The following is a 20,406-nucleotide window of genomic DNA, read 5'->3' as shown; positions in this document are numbered from 1 at the left end:
CTGCAAATGCCTTTCCAATCCATTCTCCTGCCCCATCTTTCACCTGTCCCTCCTCCTTCTCCTCTTCCCCCACCGGTCCCCTGCCCAGGATCCTGTAACGGTCCTCAGAGCTGGTACAAGTGATGATGCCTACAGCCCAGTGGCTATTGTTGTCCTCTGGAGGGCTGATATCCCAGTAGTGCTGTCCCCTGATGAGACAGAGATTTTCACCTTGAAGCCCATCTCAGTGTTGAGCTGGTAGTCCTTCCAGGCCGGCACGCCTGTTTTACAGCTAATTTCCTGCAATTCCACCAATTCTACACAGGTGTAGAGAAATGTTAGCGGTTTTTATAGAGTGAGACTGACTAACAAATCAATGGGGGGCCCCTAGTAGATAATTCGACCATGATAACAAGTTTAGATAGCTGGCTGCTAAACAAACTTAGCAATGTAAAGAATGTTAGCTGACATGGGCTAATCAACTATCTGTGACTGACATAAGAGTAGAACTGCTGATGCACAAACAAATTTCGTAATTGAGCCTTGTGTAGTCTACTATTCCAACTCGCAGAAAGTTGCCAGTCTCACATTCTGAAAAAAATATATAAAATGCAAAGGTTTGGAATGGACTTGACTCAACATTGACTCATCACATCATGCTGAAGCAAGGACAGAGGATATTTTCAATTGGATACAAGGCACTTCAGTCTGTCACGTTCTGAATGTTGTGCCCTGTTGATTGTGCCCGTTTTCCCTTGCATACATGAGTAATGGAGGTGGTTTGGTGAACTACGCTCTCGTGGTGATCTTGCCTAAGACCAGGATCTGTATTCATAAAGCGCCTCAGAGGAGTGCTGATCTAGAATCAGGTCCCTCCCTGTCCATATAGTCTTACTCATTATGATCCAAGGTAAAACTGATCCTAGACCAGCACTAACACTGACGTGCTTTATAAATACCAGCCCTGAAGATGAATGCCTAGGATTTAGTTCGAACCCCAGTCAATAACACATGCTTACCTGTGTCCTCGTGACACTACAGGATGGCATCTAGCTGGACCACCAAGCCTCCGTTCAAGACGAGCAGATTGGATGTCATTTTCTCCACGGCCCGGCTGTCCAGCTGAATGTCAGAGCAAAGAACCTGGTCAACCTCTTCGTTCGATAACTCATCAAGTGGTTATGAGGGGAACACAAAGCTAGGTCAGTTCTCCCTCAGTCCCCCCTCATTCTGGTACTCGAATGACAGTAAAAGAATGACAGCACAAACAGCAATTATGTTACCAAACTTTGCATCTCCACTGTTCTTAAAGTAAATGTGTTTTTGTAAAATATTCAGTAGAAATTGTTAAAAGTAGTCCTTGTGCAATCATTGGTTTCTGCTTGACAAACATTTTAAAGTAAAAAATGAGTCTCAGCATCAGTCTGTTACCATGGAATTGCCCACAATTAAGATGCAATGTTCAGTCACCCTTCAGATTTCCATACTAGTAATAAATCAATGTCTATTCGTTGCAAAAACTCCTCTTCACTTCCCACCATTGCCAACCCTCAGTTGACGAGCAGCCAAGCTGTATTCTAGACTTACTGTAATATGATGCCAGCATTGTGCAACGTTCTCACTTTAGAGCCTGCTCTGGCCACTTGGCTGGAGGTACAGCAGTAGTAGTAGCCTACTAGGGTGGTGTAGAGACAGCTGAGTCACAGTGATTGTAGAGAAAACGTATGGGGGAGCTGTACACTGAGTACCCCCATCCACTTTGGGTGTATGGGGAAATCCCTGGGCTAGAAACCTGACCTGTGAGATCCGCTGTCGTAAGTGGATGCTGCTCAGTGTTCACCCTCACCATTACAGTAGAGGAGGACTTGTGCCTCAAAAATACGTTGTTAATATAATGTTCATGCAATTAAGTCAGATATCATATTACCTTGAATCTCATTCATGTTGACTCAATTGAACATTAGGGGGAAATGGTGTTGCTTCAGTCAAAACAATTGCAATGGTTCAATTATCCCTGCCAAATTCTATGATTAAATAATTGCAGACAACAACAAAAAATCAAGGAACGTTTTAATTCACTTGGGGAAAGAAGAATGGCAAAACATGATATGACCTTTACAGTTGGACAGTTTAAGGGCAAGAACATGCCATGTCATTCGGAAAACCCCCACCATGTAGCTGCCCTCGCTCGCAATGCATGTGATAAACTGGGAACTCACTGAATATAATAGTTGAACAGTGTACACGGGATTAGCTTGTTGACGCCCATTTCTCACAAAACGAAAGTGTAATTCTACTTCACCCATTTCGTGGAATGGTAAAACAACAGACCGTCGTGTGATTATCACAGGTAAATGTATACAGTAGCAAAGCTATTTTCAATTACCTACCGTTAGCTAACTTTAGCACTGAGGTAGCCTTTTCGCTCCGGGAGACCTGTCCACATTCCCGGAGCGAAGAGACTAGCACTTAGGTCAGATGGTGTGGACGGCTATGCCGGGCAACTCAATATAGCTAGCTAGCTAGGTCACGGTGTACTACGTAGCTAACAACTGTGTAGGCTATTTACCAAACTAGTTAGATGGCAACTGCTTGAATCGAGGCAGTGCAGGGTTGGTGTCATGTCATAATTATCTACATGTCAGATAACAATACAGAACCAACTGCTGTACGTTGTCATGTAAGTGACGGGGTTTTGGCATTAATTTGCAATCGTTTATATGGGAGATAGCTAGCTATATGTTAATATTCATCTGTGGCCGGGCTTTTTAGCTAGTTAGCCGCTATCTGGGTACAAGTCGTTTCAGCTAACATTCCACTCTTTGTCGAGTGGATTGTAGCAATAGCTGAACAGAGACGTGCCAGGTTAGCTAGAAAGCTTGCTATTGATAATGTCAGTGCATTTCATTGTCATTTCCGAGGAGCTTTTGCATTCGTCAATTGTAATAAAGTTGTCGAGTTAATTATCCAGGCACTAGGCTGTTGTGTAGTTCTCTAGAAACGAAAGAGGAAGTGGCTATCGCGAGGGTAGCAGAGGGTTCGTTTGGGATTGGATCATATATTAATCGCAGGGTGGGCAGAGTTTGCGCATTCGGGAACACCAACACTGTACTGTACTGACAACTTTCAGCTTTTCCCAAGGTAATCAGGAGCTAGCTAGGTTGTTGGGAAATATTTTGCAATTTCCTACTTGGTATGCAATGTTATATTATAATTACTTTGATACAAATATTTAGGAAGGAAAATCAATTTCTAGTTCAATCATGCAGATTGCATTAGCTAGCTAACTAATTTAGCTACATGAAAAAATATGTTTGGGGGTAGAGCCATAACGTTAACAGTAGCTATAGCCTGGACTGATGATGATAACTTACTGTATGGATTTGATTTGGGGCAGTTAATATAGTCTGCCACAAAACAGATACTAGAATATATTTGACTGGCTTTAGTTTAAGGAAGTGGCTATACCTTTAGCTGGCTAGTTGTTTCTCACATTTCATTGACATTCAAGAACGTTTAAGTGAAAGTGAGATATTTGGTCCCGAGCGCTGTCATACAGATGCAAACAGTGTTCCCTCTGAAATACAGACGCCATTGAAACTTCAAGATGAAGTGCACAGGTTGTGGCCATGTTGCGTTTGAGAAAACTGCTAGATTCTGCAGCCAGTGTGGCCATCAGCTATCTGCACAACCACTCACCAAGGAGCCTGGTCAGTACTGCCCTGTAATGTAATGTTATGTTATATAAATAAATGTTCATACTTTTTTACTTGAAGAAAGTAAATGGGTTTTTGTAAACATGTCTGGAAATTGTTAAAAGTAGTCCTTGTGCATAGAGTTGTATGGGTTGTTTTACTTTGCAATCATTGTTTTTTGTTTGACATATATTTTAAAGTGAAATATCTGTGTCATTGTCACTCAGTTACCGTGCCTGTATACAGTCATCATAAAAAAAAACTCAGACCCTCCTGTCATGTAATCAAACTTGTCTGTACGTGAGTAAAATAACTACTAACTGTGTATCTTTATGAAGGCACGTTTATTGCTAACTTCACATTGCAAGCCACATGAGAGAGGGATGCTTTCCTCATGAATCCCTACATTCCCACAGGCCCTCATTAACAGTATGCAAATAATGACACCTCCATCAAAATATGATTTATTTTACAACTGTAATGGTGAATGAAGAAAGAGGGGATATATACATACACACACACACACACACACACACACACACACACACACACACACACACACAGTTGAAGTCGGAAGTTTACAGACACCTTAGCCAAATACATTTAAACTCCTTTTTTCCCAATTCCTGCCATTTAATCCTACTAAAAATTCCCTGTTTTAGATCAGTTAGAATTACCACTTTATTTTAAGAATGTGAAATGTCAGAATAATATTAGTGATTTATTTCAGCTTTTATTTCTTTCATTACATTCCCAGTGGGTCAGAAGTTTACATACACTCAATTAGTATTTGGTAGCATTGCCTTTACATTGTTTAACTTGGGTCAAATATTTCAGGTAGCCTTCCACAAGCTTCCCACAATAAGTTGGGTGAATTTTGGCCCATTCCTCCTGACAGCTGGTGTAACTGAGTCAAGTTTGTAGGCCTCCTTGCTCGCACACACTTTTTCAGTTCTGCCTACACATTTTTTATGGGATTGAGGTCAGGGCTTTGTGATGGCCACTCCAATACCTTGACTTTGTTGTCCTTAAGCCAATTGCCACAACTTTGGAAGTATGCTTGGGGTCATTGTCCATTTGGAAGACACATTTGCGACCAAGTTTTAACTTCCTGACTGATGTCTTGAGATGTTGCTTCAATATACCCACATAATTTTCCACCCTCATGATGCCATCTATTTTGTGAAGTGCACCAGTTCCTCCTGCAGCAAAGCACCCCCACAACATGATGCTGCCACCCCCGTGCTTCATGGTTGGGATGGTGTTCTTCGGCTTTGCAAGCCTCCCCCTTTTCCTCCAAACATAACGATGGTCATTAAGGCCAAGCAGTTCTATTTTTGTTTCATCAGACCAGAGGGCATTTTTCCAAAAAGTACGAAATTTGTCCCCATGTGCAGTTGCAAACCGAAGTGTGGCTTTTTTATGGTGGTTTTGGAGCAGTGGCTTCTTCCTTGCTGATCGGCCTTTCAGGTTATGTCAATATAGGACTCGTTTTACTGTGGATATAGATACTTTTGTACCGGTTTCCTCCAGCATCTTCACAAGGTCCTTTGCTGTTGTTCTAGAATTGATTTGCACTTTTCGCACCAAAGTACGTTCATCTCTAGGAAACGCATCTCCTTCCTGAGCGGTATGATGGCTGCGTGGTCCCATGGTGTTTACACTTGCGTACTATTATTTGTACAGATGAATGTGGTACCTTCAGGCATTTGGAAATTGCTCCCGAAGATGAACCAGACTTGTGGAGGTCTACAATTTATTTTCTGAGGTCTTGGCTGATTTCTTTTGATTTTCCCATGATGTCAAGCAAAGAGGCACTGAGTTTGAAGGTTGGCTTGAAATACATCCACAGGTACACCTCCAATTGACTCAAATTATGTCAATTAGCCTATCAGAAGCTTCTAAAGCCATGACATCATTAGTTTGAATTTTCCAAGCTGTTTAAAGGCACTGTCAACTTAGTGTATGTAAACTTCTGACCCACTTTAATTGTGACACAGTGAAATAATCTGTCTGTAAACAATTGTTGGAAAAATTACTTGTGTCATGCACAAAGTAGATGTCCTAACTGACTTGCCAAAACTATAGTTTGTTAACAAGAAATATGTGGAGTGGTTGAAAAATGAGTTTTAATGACTCCAACCTAAGTGTATGTAAACTTCCGACTTCATATATTTTAAATTGAACCTTTATTTAACTAGGCAAGTTAGTTAAGGTCTCCCAAGTGGCGCAGTGGTTTAAGGCACTGCATCTCAGTGCAAGAGGTCCCCGGTACAGTCCCCGGTTCGAGTCCGGGCTGTATCACATCTGGCCGTGATTGGGAGTCCCATAGGGCAGCGCACAGTTGGCCCTGCGTCATTCGGGTTTGGCCGGGGTAGGCCGTCATTGTAAATGAGAATTTGTTCTTAACACGGAACCCAAACTGGCTGCCATTGTGCATAAATTGATTTTGTCCACCCACACCAAATGCGATCACGACACGCAGGTTAAAATATCAAAACAAACTCTGAACCAATTATATTAATTCGGGGACAGGTCGAAAAGCATTAAACATTTATGGCAATTTAGCTAGCTAGCTTGCACTGCTAGCTAATTTGTCCTGGGATATAAACATTGGGTTGTTATTTTACCTGAAATGCAATTAATCCACACATAAAACGATCAACCGAATCGTTTCTAGTCATCACTCCTCCTTCCAGGCTTTTTCTTCTCTTGACTTTATATTGCGATTGGCAACTTTCATAAATTAGGTGCATTACCGCTACTGACCACGTGGGTATAACCAATGAGGAGGTGGCATATGGGTACCTGCTTCTATAAACCAATGAGGAGATGGGAGAGGCAGGACTTGCAGCGCGATCTGCGTCAGAAATAGAACTGACTTCTATTTTAGCCCTTGGCAACGCAGATGCGCACGAGCAGTGTGGGTGCAATAATTCAATAATATAGATTTGTATATTTATTTTGCAACGCACGCAATGTAAGCGGGGTAATCAGCCTGTCAGCCCTTGGCAACGCAGATGCTTGTTGGCGCGCGCGAGCAGTGTGGGTACAATAATTTAATAATATAGATTTCTAAATGTATTTTGCAACGAGCGGTGTAGTCAGCCTGTTGTTAACTGACTTGCTTAGTTAAATAAAGTTTAAATAAATAAAATAACATTTTTATTTACAATGACGGCCTACACTGGCCAAACCCGGATGACGCTGGGCCAATTGTGCGCCGCCCTATGGGACTGACTCCTAATCACGGCCGGATGTGATACAGCCTGGATTCAAACCAGGGACTGTCACGGCCAGTTGTGATACAGCCTGGTTTCGAACCAGGGTGTCTGTAGTGACGCCTCTAGCACTGAGATGCAGTGCCTTAGACCGCTGCGCCACACGGGAGCCCAAATAGCCTACACCAATGTTCCTTCTAAACTGTGCGCAGCGTTCCTCTTACTGCCATGCAGATGAAATACCAGTGCACACAGAGAAGCATGAGATTGAACTTCACTCAACTTTCTAGAGTTTTCCTCTTTAGTTAACACTATCAACGTTTCGCTCTGCTGTGGGAATTGTGCTCAAATCAACACAATATTAGACTATGTAACTATGTAACATAGTAATAACATAATACTATGTAACATACCGAAACAAAAGGAACTATGCAAGAGTTAGTGCGAGAGATTTTCTTTTTTGAGAAGGATTGGATTGCATTGACATGCAGATCTCAGGCCCTTACTCTACACAGACCGGTGCGTCATAACCAATCAGTGCTGTAGTATGCCTAAATGCAAATAGCCATTGACATATATGGATCTGTGCAATTCACCTAGAACTGGATAACATGAGCTATCTTGAGTAGATATGCTTGTTTTGAAATCAACGCGAGAGCTGCATGTAGCCACCTGTGCACATTTGTTCATATTCTTTGCTAGTTAGTGAGTTATTATCCCTGTTATAGCTAATTTCTTGTCAATAATGGGGAGTGGTTGCTTCCTACAAGAGCACAAAATGTGTGCATTTATAGCCATCTTTGAAAATCAAGTCAGGTAAAGATATTTTTTTATGTCTTAAAGGGGCAGTGTTGTATTTTGAAATGGTCTTGAATAAGCTAAGTAGGCAGAGCGTAGCATATTTTGTCTGACTCTCTGTAATAATTGTATGGGAATAATAATGAGTTTTATTTTGTAAAGTGGTTTCTTGCATCAAACACAACAACATTTTCAGTCACCTCCTTGTCTGAAGGACAAGTGGATAAACAGGTTAATGTCAAGCCCTACATGTTTTTTTCAGTCTCATGGAATGTAGGCCTACATTGAACACCACACATTTGCTGCTACTGTAGTCTGAACGATAGAACAGCTATTTCCATGTTAAAATGTTATGGGATACATTTTTCTCAATTGTTAACTGTAACTTAAAGCAGTAAAGCCTCAGTGTTCACAGTAAACGCGCACCAGAAGTTGCACAGAATTTTCACAATGTTCAAGTTTGCGCTCACTAGACCTGAAATTTGCTCAGTGCCGAAAATGTTTTGAGTGAACATTGGCCTACACCAGACAACTGAGGGAATTCTGATCAAGTTGACAATGTAATTCACAAGCACTAATGCAACTGATGATTTTTTTTTGTTATTCAAATGCAGACAACACTTCTGGAAGTTCACCTAAACCGTTAGAGCCATCACTGGAGAGTGTGAATGAGAAGACAGAAATGGAGAGTGACGTGTCAACCCTGAATAACCGGGAAACTAACACTTCTCCGAAGCGGCCCAATGAAGAGCCCAACAGCAACCCTAAGAAAAAGGTGGATATTAAAACCAACATTTATTATACTGTATTTGAAAATATTTTTTATCTGAAGATTGTTTTATCAGTCACTAAACTGTGTCAATAATACTGTCCAGATATATAAACTGATCACCTAGCTTGTAGGCCCTCAGGAAGAGTAGCTGCTGCTCCTGCAACAGCTAATAGGCATCCTAATAAAACACAAAATGTAAGTAATGTTGATTGAGGGAAGAATGGATATACTAAGATTTGTTCTCTTTTTTCAACCTTTGGCTCAATCAGAGAAAAAAGAGGAAGAGGACCAAGAAGAAGAAGGACGGCAGCCCTGCGTCATTGGACTCTGACCAGCTGACCTCTGACCTGTCTGACATCTCCCTTATGGACAGCCATGGGAATAACAGGAAACAGGAAGTTGCGGAGTCCTCCGACAGCGATGCCAGCGCCATGGACGAGACACCCAGCTCACTTCATGACACGTCTGCCTTAGTGGAGAAACCAGCCAGTGCATCAGCATCATCAGCAGCACCCAGTACAATCAGTCCATCTGGGAACACGTCTGACAATCAAGATCCTCCAAGCACTGCCTCGTCACAGCCTGAGGCCAGCGCAGTGAGCCAGCCTGCCGCAGGGACAGATCAACAGAGCAGTGAAGAGAAAGACCTATCTCAGTCACCTACAAAACAGACCTCCATGTCGGCTCCGAATGACACTCCTGCCTGTCTCACCGACTCGGCTGGCAAATCCACCACCACCATCCCCCCTCTTCAGTCAGCCTCAGTGGTATCGGCGAAGACCGCTGACCAGAAAGCTCCAAAGGCTGCTGACGTGAAGACCGCTGACCAGAAAGCTCCAAAGGCTGCTGACGTGAAGACCGCTGACCAGAAAGCTCCAAAGGCTGCTGACGTTAAGACCACTGACCAGAAAGCTCCAAAGGCTGCTGACGTTAAGACCACTGACCAGAAAGCTCCAAAGGCTGCTGACGTTAAGACCACTGACCAGAAAGCTCCAAAGGCTGCTGACGTTAAGACCACTGACCAGAAAGCTCCAAAGGCTGCTGACGCGAAGAGCATTAAGAACAAGAAAGACGTGGCCAACTCAAAGCAGACGAACCTGGACCAGAATGCGAACCAGAATGCTAAGCAGAACCAGACCAGACAAGACAAACAGAAAGGGACAGATGATCAGCAGAACCAGGATTCGAAGCAAACCACCGCTGGTAATAAGATGGTGTTTGGCTCTCAGAAGAAATCAGAGGTAATGTAGCTGCTTGACATTACAAAATACACTGAGGGTACAAAACATGCTCTTTCCATGACATAGACTGACCAGGTGAATCCATGTGAAAGCTATGATCCCTTATTGACTTCACTTGTTAAATCCACTTCAAGCCTTGAGACATGGAGTGTATATGTGTGCCGTTCAGAGGGTGAATGGGCAAGACAAAATATTGAAGTGCCTTTGAACAGGGTATAGTAGTAGGTGCCAGGCGCATTGGTTTTGACTGTGTCAAGAACTGCAACGCTGCTGGACATTTTAACACCTTGTAGAGTCCATGCCCCAACAAATTGAGGCTGTTCTAAGGGCAAAAGGGGGTGCACAATATAAGGTATTCCTAATGCTTTGTACACTGGGCCAATCCTATGGGACTCCAGGCTGGTTGTGGCACAGCCCGGAATATGAACCCGGGTCTGCGATGCAGTGCCTTAGACCGCTGCGCCACTCAGGAGGCCCAGGTTTTCTTTTTCAATCAAATATATTTGTGTTGCTATGATACGGGCTAGTATTTATTTCCATAAGGTAACCCTAACTTAATATAGCCCCTATTATAAACCTGTATTATGGCAACATTTGCCACCATGTGTGCTAATTAACTAAATAAAATAAAAAACTGCTTAGACTAGGTTATTATGGCAGATGTAGTTTGTTTTGTCTAAGGGTGTGGGGGGAGCTTGTTACCTTCCCTGACTTGGTGTGTGTTTGAGGTCATCTACATCCGGGCCTTCCCTGTGGCTCAGTTGGTAGAGCATGGTGTTTGCAACGCCAGGGTTGTGGGTTCGATTCCCACGGGGGGCCAGTACAACGCCAGGGTTGTGGGTTCGATTTCTACGGGGGGCCAGTACAAAAAAAATGCAAGAGCGACTCACTACTGTAAGTCGCTCTGGATAAGAGCGTCTGCTAAATGACTACAGAACCACTGATCTACAAATCACCTTTAATTTTAGTCTTGAGGGATTATATTCTGTGCTTCACCCTGCTGAAACTCAAACACACTATTTACATTTTAACATCTGACTTACAATCAGCACATTCAATTAAGATTGGTATAACAAGCACATATCAAAGTCATTTCAAGTGAAACCTTCCTCATAAAAGCGAAATCCGTGCTAGTAAGAAAATATAAGTTCCGGTATTCACACGAGAAAGATGAGTAGAGTAGTAAGGTGTTCTGTTTTTCTTCCTAGGTGTAGGGCGCAAGAGAGGTCAACCAAGGTACTGAGAGACCATCTCTTCAAAGAGCACCTTGGTTGACCTCTGGCCAGGTGGAGAGCAGACTGATCCTCAAACTGTCTGTTTCTCCTCATGCCAGGTGGAGAGCAGACTGATCCTCAAACTGTCTGTTTCTCCTCTGGCCAGGTGGAGAGCAGACTGATCCTCAAACTGTCTGTTTCTCCTCATGCCAGGTGGAGAGCAGAGGCTCCAGTGTGGACCCACAGGTGGAGAACATGGAGGTCCAGCAGGAGCCTTCCCGTGGGGGAGGAGACGCCTCCTCCCCTACACCACAGAGCCCAGGCGCCAAGAAACAGAAAGACAACAAAAGCGACGACTCTGAAACCAAGGGTCAGGATGTTCCACCGCCAAAAAGGTATTTACAAATTGTGTTGTTCATAACAGAAGTCACACAATTATAACATGAAGACCCTAAAAGGCACACTTTTCTTGCATTGATAAACATCTATAGGTGCACAAAAGCACTTTCAAAAATACCCACAGACCCGCACAGCGCTACTATCCATTGTTGTCTGTGTATACAATGCTGTGCTTATTTCCAAACACATTTTTTAGAGTGGGTATCCACTCTTAACTACAGGTATAGAAGCAAAGAAAGTATTCATACTCCTTGACTTATTACACATTTTGTTGTCTTACAGCCATCTACACACAATACCCCATGACATTGAAAACATGTTTTTAGAAATTTTTGCAAATTTATTGAAAAGTAAATACAGAAATATTTCATTTACATAATTATTCACATCCCTAAGTTAATACTTTGTAGAAGCACCGTTGGTGGCGATTTCAGCTGTGAATCTTTTTGGGTAAGTCTCTAAGAGCATTTCACTCGTCAAGCTCTGTGAAGTTGATTGTTACTTGCTAGACAGCCATTTTCAAGTCTTGCCATAGATTTTAAAGATGATTTAAGCGAACTGTAACAAGGAACATTGAATGGGGTCTTGGTAAGCAACTCCCAGTGTATATTTGGCCTTGTGTTTTATGTTATTGTCTTGCTGAAAGGTGAATTTGTCTCTGAAAGATTTTCGTCTAGGATTGTACCTGCACTGTATTCTGTTTCTTTTTATCCCAAATAACTCCCTAGTACTTGCCAATGACAAGCATACCCATAACATGATGCGTCCACCACTGTGCTTAAAAATATGAAGTGGTACTCAGTGATGTGTTGTGTTGGATTTGCCAGCAACATAACACTTTGTATTCAGGACACAAATTTCAGTTCTTTGCCACATTTCTTTGCAGTATTACTTAAGTGCCTTGTTGCAAACAGGATGCATGTTTTGGAATATTTGTATTCTGTACAGGTTTCCTTCTTGTCACTCTGTCATTTAGGTTAGTATTGTGGAGTAACTATAATGTTATTGATCCATCATCAGTTTTCTCATATCACAACCATTAAACAACCTTTAACAGTGTTAAAATCACCCTTGGCTTATGGTTGAAATCCCTGAGCGGTTTCTTTCATCTCCGTCAACTGAGTTAGGAAGGACGCCTGTATCTTTGTAGTGACAGTGTATTGATACATCATCCAAAGTCTAATTAATAACTTCACCGTGCTCAGAGATATTCAGCGTCTGCTTATTTTTATTTTTGTACACTTCTACCAATTGGTGCCCTTTGTGTGAGGCATTGAAAAACCTCCCAAGTCTTTGTGGTTGAATCTGTGTTTGAAAGTCAGTACTCAATTGAGGGACCTTACAATTATTTGTATGTGTGGGGTACAAAAATCATGATCACCACTATTATTGAACATGGAATGAGTCCATGCAACTTAAGCATATTTTTACTCCTGAACTTATTTAGGCTTGCCATAACAAAAGGTTTGAATACTTACTGACTCAAGACATTTCAGCTTTACATGTTTGATTATTTTCTACAAACAAAATTCCACTTTGACATTGTGTGTAGATCAGTGACACAATCTCAATCCATGTTAAATTTGGGCTGTAACACAACCAAATGTGGAAAATGTAAAGGGGTTTGAATACTTTCTGAAGGCACTGTATGAGGAAGGGTGGAGAGGGGGATTGAACCCCAGTCTCCGGTGGGGGGAGGTGCTTGTGCCGGGACTGTTACACATTCGACCATGGTTCTGCACATTTCATATCACTTTTATCAGTACCGATCACGCACACCGCCACTTAGCTAAAACAATACTCATCTGATTAATTTTGTTTGGTCCAATTTCAGGATACCTCCAGGGAAAAAACAGGTCTCTGCAAGTGAGAGACTCACAATCTATTTCCACGCTGTCCTCTCGAAGGATTTCAAGCTGAACCCGGACGAGGACCGCATCTTCATCAGGGCTGGGGGGAACATTGGGAACTGGAAAACCGATACCGTTGAGCTCACTGTGTCTAAGTAGGTTTTTATATACATGTATCGAATGTATCAGCCATCAAGACAGTTTTGCCAAATATGTTGAATATGTATTCAATAGGAAGCTGCTTATAATGTTCAACATTGTTCCCATCTGTCTCACATAGAAAACAACAGACTCGTGGTGGGGGTTAAATGTATATGATATGTAACAGACGATAAACCAATGCATTACCTCTACAGGGATCTTGGAGAGCATGGGTTCCTAGTCGAAGGGAGCTTGATCACAAGCAAATCTAATGCAACCATGTCCATACCATACAAGTACCTCGTCTACAAGCTTAAAAAGCAAAAGTACGAGTATGAGTACATATACAAACTGGATTCTAACTACCCCACCACCAACAGATGTCTTTTTGTCAAATCCCATCTGCTTAATGAAGAAGGTGGGTGCAGTTGCTATAACAATTTCTATAGCAGTTCTTTATTGTAAGTCACTGATTTTAAAATGTTCCATTTACTTCATGTAAGTTCAAAACCTTGTTGATTTTTATCATACATTTATTTGGTACTGCTCGTCTATTTTGTTCACACTGTCTTACATTTGAGGAAATTGTCTAAAATGTATGCAAATATATTAAGCAATGATTTTGGTTGGTTTCAGGGGACTGGCATCAGTATGATGACATCATCTGTGTGGAGCCATCCAAGAATGTGCTCAAGCGGCTAAAAGACGCTTTTTGGCCGGAACAAAGGAAAAGTGTCATCGAAGGCCGAGAAATTGCAGGGAAGGTTATGCTGGAGAGTATATTTGACCTCCTCAGGAGCTGGACTGACATTAACTTCAAGAGTTTCCTCAATCAACTGAATCAGTTTTACCAGATCTATGGGAACCCGTTTGTCTATGAGGAGACACACAAGAAATGGTACTCCTTAGACTACGACGAAAAAGATGTAAGTGAAATTCTTAATGTCACACCAGCTCTGGAACTCTCTCCTTCCACCTATCCGAAACTCAGAATCCCTCTCCATCTTCCTGTCCTGCCTAAAGAACCACCTCTTCACCCTGGCCTAGACATACCCCCACCCCCACCTACCTGAATGCTAATGCATGTGTGGCTGTTACCCCCGCCCCCTAGCTGTTTGGCTTTAGCTTGTTTTGCTGTCTCCTGCCCTGCCTCCCCTCTTCTAATTTATCCCAGTTATTTTGTTGCTGTTAGAAGTGAAATGAGAGCAAGCATTTCACTGTGTCTATTTGCTTGACTTGTAGAAAAGATGACAGCCGCTCATATGATTTTAACTCCGCCCAATAAACGTGCGGACGCTGCACAATGCTGTAAATGTATAGAAGTAATATTGTGTGTCGGAGTTATCATTTCTGGAATGATTGCTGTTTTTCACATGTATTTTTCATTTGGTTGTCTTATTGTATGTTTCTTTTGTATAAGGAAGGGCAAAGCAAATGGATGAGTGTTGAGTTGCAGTGTGCAACCATCCCCAAAACAAATCTGTTAACATTCACTGTTTGTTCTGCCTTCCCAAGGTCAGGAAGCTGCTGAAGCAGTTCATGCTGGATAACGTTGTTCCTCAGCTGCAAAAGGAGGGTGAGGGGAAGAGCTGCTTCATCCAGGACCCCATGAGGGCAGCCGTGGTCATGCTGTACGTGTGGAAGCAGTACGGCCTCAAGCTGGACCACGGAGAGTCCACCCGGCTCTGCACTGCCCTGTGCTTGCCCAAGCTGCCCAAAGACTCCTTCCTGCAGTACTGGACCGACTTCGCCCAAGCCGTCTCAGGTCTCAAAAAGTGGGTTTTGGCACCAGGATTTCTGCTTATTTTTTGCCTATTGCAGACATTATGATTATTGTTTATTTTTATACAAGATGTAATCATTTGTATTAGTCAAACTGAGTAATATATTTTATATACATTTTCTCAAAACTGTTTCTAACAAAGTGTTTGTTAGTGGATGAGTTCGCATTACATTTTTTGGGGACAAAAAAATGCTGATGTATTTCTTTTTGTGTGAAAATCAACCTGTTGTATTTTTCTCCTGACCAGCTTGCCAGACATGTTGGTGGCTCTGATCAACAGTGTGAAGACTGAAGGGCCCCGGTGGATTTTGGTGCTCCCGCTGCTCCACCTCCTCAAGGGATCCTCCAAACCGTTCACACCCATATCTACCACTGTCACCCCCAAGTACGAGCAGTCCTGGGCGGGCCTCCAAGGCCTCAAAGCAGACAATATGACACTCAACAGCCAGGACAGGAGGTACAGTACTTCTATTCTCCCTGTGGTATTTGAAAATCATTATTTTTGTCTCACTAGATTACGCTAAAGGTTTGGCCTTTCGTAATTATGTCCTGTTCCTTTTTTGGTAAACAAAGAAATGAAATTCCCTCTAGAAATTCCTAAAAATGATATATATATATTATACATATTGCCGTCGGGAAAGTTTTCAGACCCCTTCACTTTTTCCACATTTTGTTACGTTACAGCCTTACTCTAAAATTGATAAAATGTTTTAAAAAATCCTCAGCAGTCTACACACAATACCCCATAATGGCAAAGCGAAAACAGGTTTTTAGAATTTTTTTCAAATGTACAAATAAAAAAACAAAACACACTACTGTTCAAAAGGTTTGGGGTCACTTAGACATTTCCTTGTTTTTGAAAGAAAAGCACTTTTTTTGTCAGGTACTATTTAATTTTCATCCGTGCTAACATAATTGCAAAAGGGTTTTCTAATGATCAATTAGCCTTTTAAAATGATAAACATGGATTAGAACAGGAGTGATGGTTGCTGATAATGGCCCTCTGTACGCCTATGTTGATATTCCATTAAACATCAACGGTTTCCAATAGTCATTCACAACATTAACAATGTCTACACTGTATTTCTGATCAATTTAATGGACAAAAAAATTGCTTTTCTTTCAAAAACAAGGACATTTAAGTGACCCCAAACTTTTGAACAGTGTACCTTTATTTACATAAGTATTCAGACCCTTTGCTAAGACACTAGAAAATTGAGCTCAGGTGCACCTGGTTTCCATTGATCATCCTTGAGATGTTTCTACAACTTGATTGGAGTCCAAATGTGGTAAATTAAATTGATTGGCCATGATTTGGAAAGGCACACACCTGTCTATACAAGGTCCCACAGTTGACAGTGCATGTCAGAGCACTGGTTCCAAAATTCTTCCGTTTAAGAATGATGGAGGCCACTGTGTTCTTGGGGACTTTCAATGCTGCAGAAATGTTTTAATACACTTTCTCCGAGACAATCCTGTCTTGGAGCTCTACGGACAATTCCTTCGACCTCATGGCTTGGTTTTTCTCTGACATGCACTTTTATTTTGAATACATTTAAAAAAAAAATATATATATATATATATATATATAAACCTGTTTTCGCTTTGTCATTATGGGTTATTGTGTGTAGACTGCTGAGTAGTTTTTTTATTTAATAAATTTTTTAATAAAGCTGTAACGTAACAAAATGTAGAAAAAGTGAAGGGGTCTGAATACTTTCTGAAGGCACTGTATATCATTTTTTATTGATATTAATTGGTGATAGCCCTTCTTTTTTCCCTCCTTTTTTTTTTAGAGCGATGTTGAATCTCATGAAAAACAATGGTCATCTGGTTGAGATGGACAGACTAGTGTCTCGGTCCTGGATGTGTCTGCTCCCCGTAGAGGACCTGATGGAATGCAGCGTCCTCATCAACGTGGAACTGCTGGACCTGCTCCATGTCTTCACTCTGAGGGCCCCTCAGGATGTCACCTATAGCAACAACCAGGTGAGCTGGACCCTAGTTTCCCCCCTGACTACAGTGCCTACAGACAGTATTCACACCCCTTGATTTACTCCACATTTTGTTGTGTTACAAAGTTGGATTAAAATGGATTTACTTGTCATTTTTTTTGTTAACGATCTACACAAAATATTCTAACATTTGTAAAAAAATAAAATAACAAAAATTAAATTAAATAAAAACATCTTCATTGATAAGCATTACCCCTGAGTCAATACATGTTAGAATCACCTTTGGCAGCAATTACAACTGTGAGTCTTTCTGGGAGCTTTTCACACCTGGATTGTGCAACATTTGCCCATTTTTATTCTTTTCAAATCTCTTCAAGCTCTGTCAAATTTGTTGTTGATCATTGCTAGACGACCATTTTCTGGTCTTGCCATTGATTTTCAAGTAGATTTAAGTCAAAACTGTAACTCGGCCACTCTGGAACATTCACTGTCTTCTTGGTAAGCAACTCCAGTGTAGACTTGGCCTTGTGTTTTAGGTCATTGTCCTGCTGAAAGGTGAATTCATCTACCAGTGTCTGGTGTAAAGCAGACTGAACCAGTTTTTCCTCTAGGATTTTTCTTGTGCTTAACTCCATTCCATTTCAGCTGATTGATTGTGACTTGTTAAGCAAATTATTACTCTAACTTATTTAGGCTTGCCATAACAAAAAGGTTGTACTTATTGACTCAAGATATTTCAGCTTTGTATTTTTGATTAATTAGTAAAACATTTTGAAGAACATAATTCCACTTTGATATTATGGGGTGTTCTGTGTATGCCAGTGACAATCTGAATGTAATCATAATTTAAATTCAGGCTGTAACACAACAAAACGTGGAAAAAATAAAGTCAGGTGTGAATGCTTTTTTAAGGCAAAGTATGTAAAGCGCATTGATCTACCGGTAAGTGTGCTATATAGCTAAATCCAATCAGTTGTTATTATAACTAGTTGAAGAAGTAATACCCTGTAGAAGTGGGCTATGTTAGTTTAGCGGTCTTAGACGCTGCCTCTAGAACACAGGAGTGTATTTATAGGAGTACATATTATATACTCCTGCAGCATGGGTTTGAATCCGGCCCACAGCTTTTTCAGCATACTCTCGCCTCTATCTTTCTTATCTCTATCCTAGCCAATAAACCCAGAATGTTTTTAAAAGTATTATAGAGCATTGAAGGTTTCAAATCAACTTGCTTTTTAACAATGTGTTTTTTTCTGCCCTGCAGTATGTGTCGGACACTCTCTCACATATTCAATGCAATCTCATCGAGGAGAAATACAGGTGATTGACTTACTGTAACTAATTTGGTTCACTCGTTTCCTTTTGATCTTTGATGATAGTTGTTGTAAAACATCCGCTGTTTTTTGTGGTTGCAGTTGTTTTAGTGAGGCGTATGGCAGAGAATGCTTGGCAACTGCAGTGAAACTTTTTGAGAAGATCTGCAAAGGAGTCCGATCCACTTCAACCTACACTCAGAACTTCACAGACATCCCTGTGGCATGCATGAACATGGTTGTCTCTGTATCTGAGTTTGCCCGGGCCTTTGAGTCACAGGTATGTGGAGTTCAAGTAGAAAATGTCTGATGACTCATTTAGACTTTGCCCAAGATAAGCGGTTGGCCAACAATATGTATGGACTGACTCTCTAGATAACAAGGTTATTTATTAAACAGAAAATACATGAAGAAGACGTCTTTGAATCTGACCACTATCTTGTATTTCTGGGAATTTTCAGGGACGTCACAATACTATATTATCATAATACATAGGTGCCGGTACGATATATATTGGGATTCTATATGTATCATGATTCTTTATTGGGATTCAATGTTCCAAACATATTGCTCACTATATGTCTGCTGCAGAGCGATAAGAGAGAGCATGAGAAAACGAGTTTTGATCAAGTCGGGGAAATAAAAGTGCTAAAACATGTTGGTTCACTATTTAAAAAGAAGATGGAGAACAAGCTCTAAAAGGAGAAATACCAGAGTTTTGGTGCAGGTACAGCCGACTACTTCAGACCATAGAAAAATATTTACTAGAAAGGACATTCCCATTTAAGTCAATTTTCTGTGATGGGTGGACCGGCAGCCATATTGAGTGTACCCTTGAGTGTTCCAGTCAAATTGCTGTGGTTTGAGGGTCTTTGTCCCTTCTAGTAGTTCTATTTCTATGGTTATGACATTTCTGAAAAAGGATGGAGATAACTTATCATTCCTTTCAAGGCAACTAAGGACGTGAAAAGAGAGCATATGCATGCCAAGGAGCTGGAGCTGCTATCCGAGGCGATGGTGATCGTCAGATCCTGGATCGGCAAAACCTTCAGAGACCGGTTGCTGGCCAGGGGTGTGACCACCTTGTACCTCAGTGTCAGTGTCACCACAGAGATAGAGGTGAGGAGAAAATGATACATTTTTGTTGTGCAAATCATGACCATGAATTTTATTTTTGTGTAGTTCTATATAGTTAAATACATTTTTTTATGACAATGCTCTTTTTTTATTTGCCAGATGTGGAACAACATAATCTCTCTCAAGTTCGCCAATGACGATTTCACAAAGGAATGGAGACAAACGTTCACTAGGGACTTGGAGGGCAAACTGAAACAGGTATGAAACTGCCACACATACAGTAGAATTGTGACCTGACTGAAATAGCCATTGGTGAAATGACTGAAATACCTTTTCTGCATTTCTAGGAGTCTCCTCTAGATCAGATAGAGATCTACTGTTCCAAGATTGAGGTCCTGAATGAATCTCACCCTCACGTAGCCAAGAGTATCGAGAAATGTGCCCTGGAAGCTGTCACCTCACTCTGCCAGGTAAGTAGACTCATGGTAACACTTTAAGTAAATACAGATTCAAAATACTGTACCAGTCAAAAGTTTGGACACACCTACTCATTCCAGGGTTTTTCTTTATTTTTACTATTTTCTACATTGTAGAATAATAGTGAAGACATCAAAACTATGAAATAACACATGGAATCATGTAGTAACCCAAAAAGTGTTAAACAATTCAAAATATATTTGAGATTCTTCAAAGTAGCCACCCTTTGCCTTGATGACAGTTTTGCACACTCTTGGCATTCTCTCAACCAGCCTCATGAGGTAGTCACCTGGAATCCATTTCAATTAAAAGGTGTCTTGATAAAAGTTCATTTGTGGAATTTCTTTCCTTAATGCCTTTGAGCCAAACAGTTGTGTTGTGGCAAGGTAGGGGTGGTATATAGAAGATTGCCCTATTTGGTCAAATACCATGTCCATATTTGACAAGAACTGCTCAAATAAGCAAAGAGAAATGAGAGTCCGTCACTACTT

At 41.3% G+C, this 20,406-nt stretch overlaps 1 protein-coding gene across 4 annotated transcripts in view; it reads left to right on the top strand.

The window, feature by feature from the left end:
• The first annotated feature begins 2,135 nt into the window (after positions 1-2,135).
• LOC106601932 (E3 ubiquitin-protein ligase rnf213-alpha) overlaps positions 2,136-20,406 on the top strand; it is a 67,892-nt gene continuing 49,621 nt past the window's right edge. For 2 of the 4 annotated variants that reach the window (XM_045715675.1, XM_045715677.1), the window contains exons 1-16: positions 2,136-2,329; positions 3,568-3,689; positions 8,308-8,468; positions 8,735-9,706; positions 11,134-11,315; positions 13,154-13,324; positions 13,526-13,728; positions 13,947-14,236; positions 14,826-15,085; positions 15,341-15,550; positions 16,890-17,082; positions 18,313-18,368; positions 18,464-18,641; positions 19,313-19,480; positions 19,598-19,696; positions 19,786-19,908. In XM_045715675.1, coding sequence (XP_045571631.1) covers positions 3,587-3,689; positions 8,308-8,468; positions 8,735-9,706; positions 11,134-11,315; positions 13,154-13,324; positions 13,526-13,728; positions 13,947-14,236; positions 14,826-15,085; positions 15,341-15,550; positions 16,890-17,082; positions 18,313-18,368; positions 18,464-18,641; positions 19,313-19,480; positions 19,598-19,696; positions 19,786-19,908 — 3,369 coding nt within the window. In that variant the 5' untranslated portion in view covers positions 2,136-2,329; positions 3,568-3,586. Of the gene's footprint in view, positions 2,330-2,848; positions 3,121-3,567; positions 3,690-8,307; positions 8,469-8,734; positions 9,707-11,133; positions 11,316-13,153; positions 13,325-13,525; positions 13,729-13,946; positions 14,237-14,825; positions 15,086-15,340; positions 15,551-16,889; positions 17,083-18,312; positions 18,369-18,463; positions 18,642-19,312; positions 19,481-19,597; positions 19,697-19,785; positions 19,909-20,406 lie in introns of those variants that run through there. The other 2 variants (XM_045715676.1, XM_045715678.1) reach the window with 2 other exon arrangements.

The sequence above is a fragment of the Salmo salar genome, chromosome ssa03 (assembly GCF_905237065.1).
Source record: "Salmo salar chromosome ssa03, Ssal_v3.1, whole genome shotgun sequence".
Lineage (NCBI taxonomy): Eukaryota > Metazoa > Chordata > Actinopteri > Salmoniformes > Salmonidae > Salmo > Salmo salar.
This window is presented reverse-complemented; position numbering and strand designations above follow the sequence as displayed.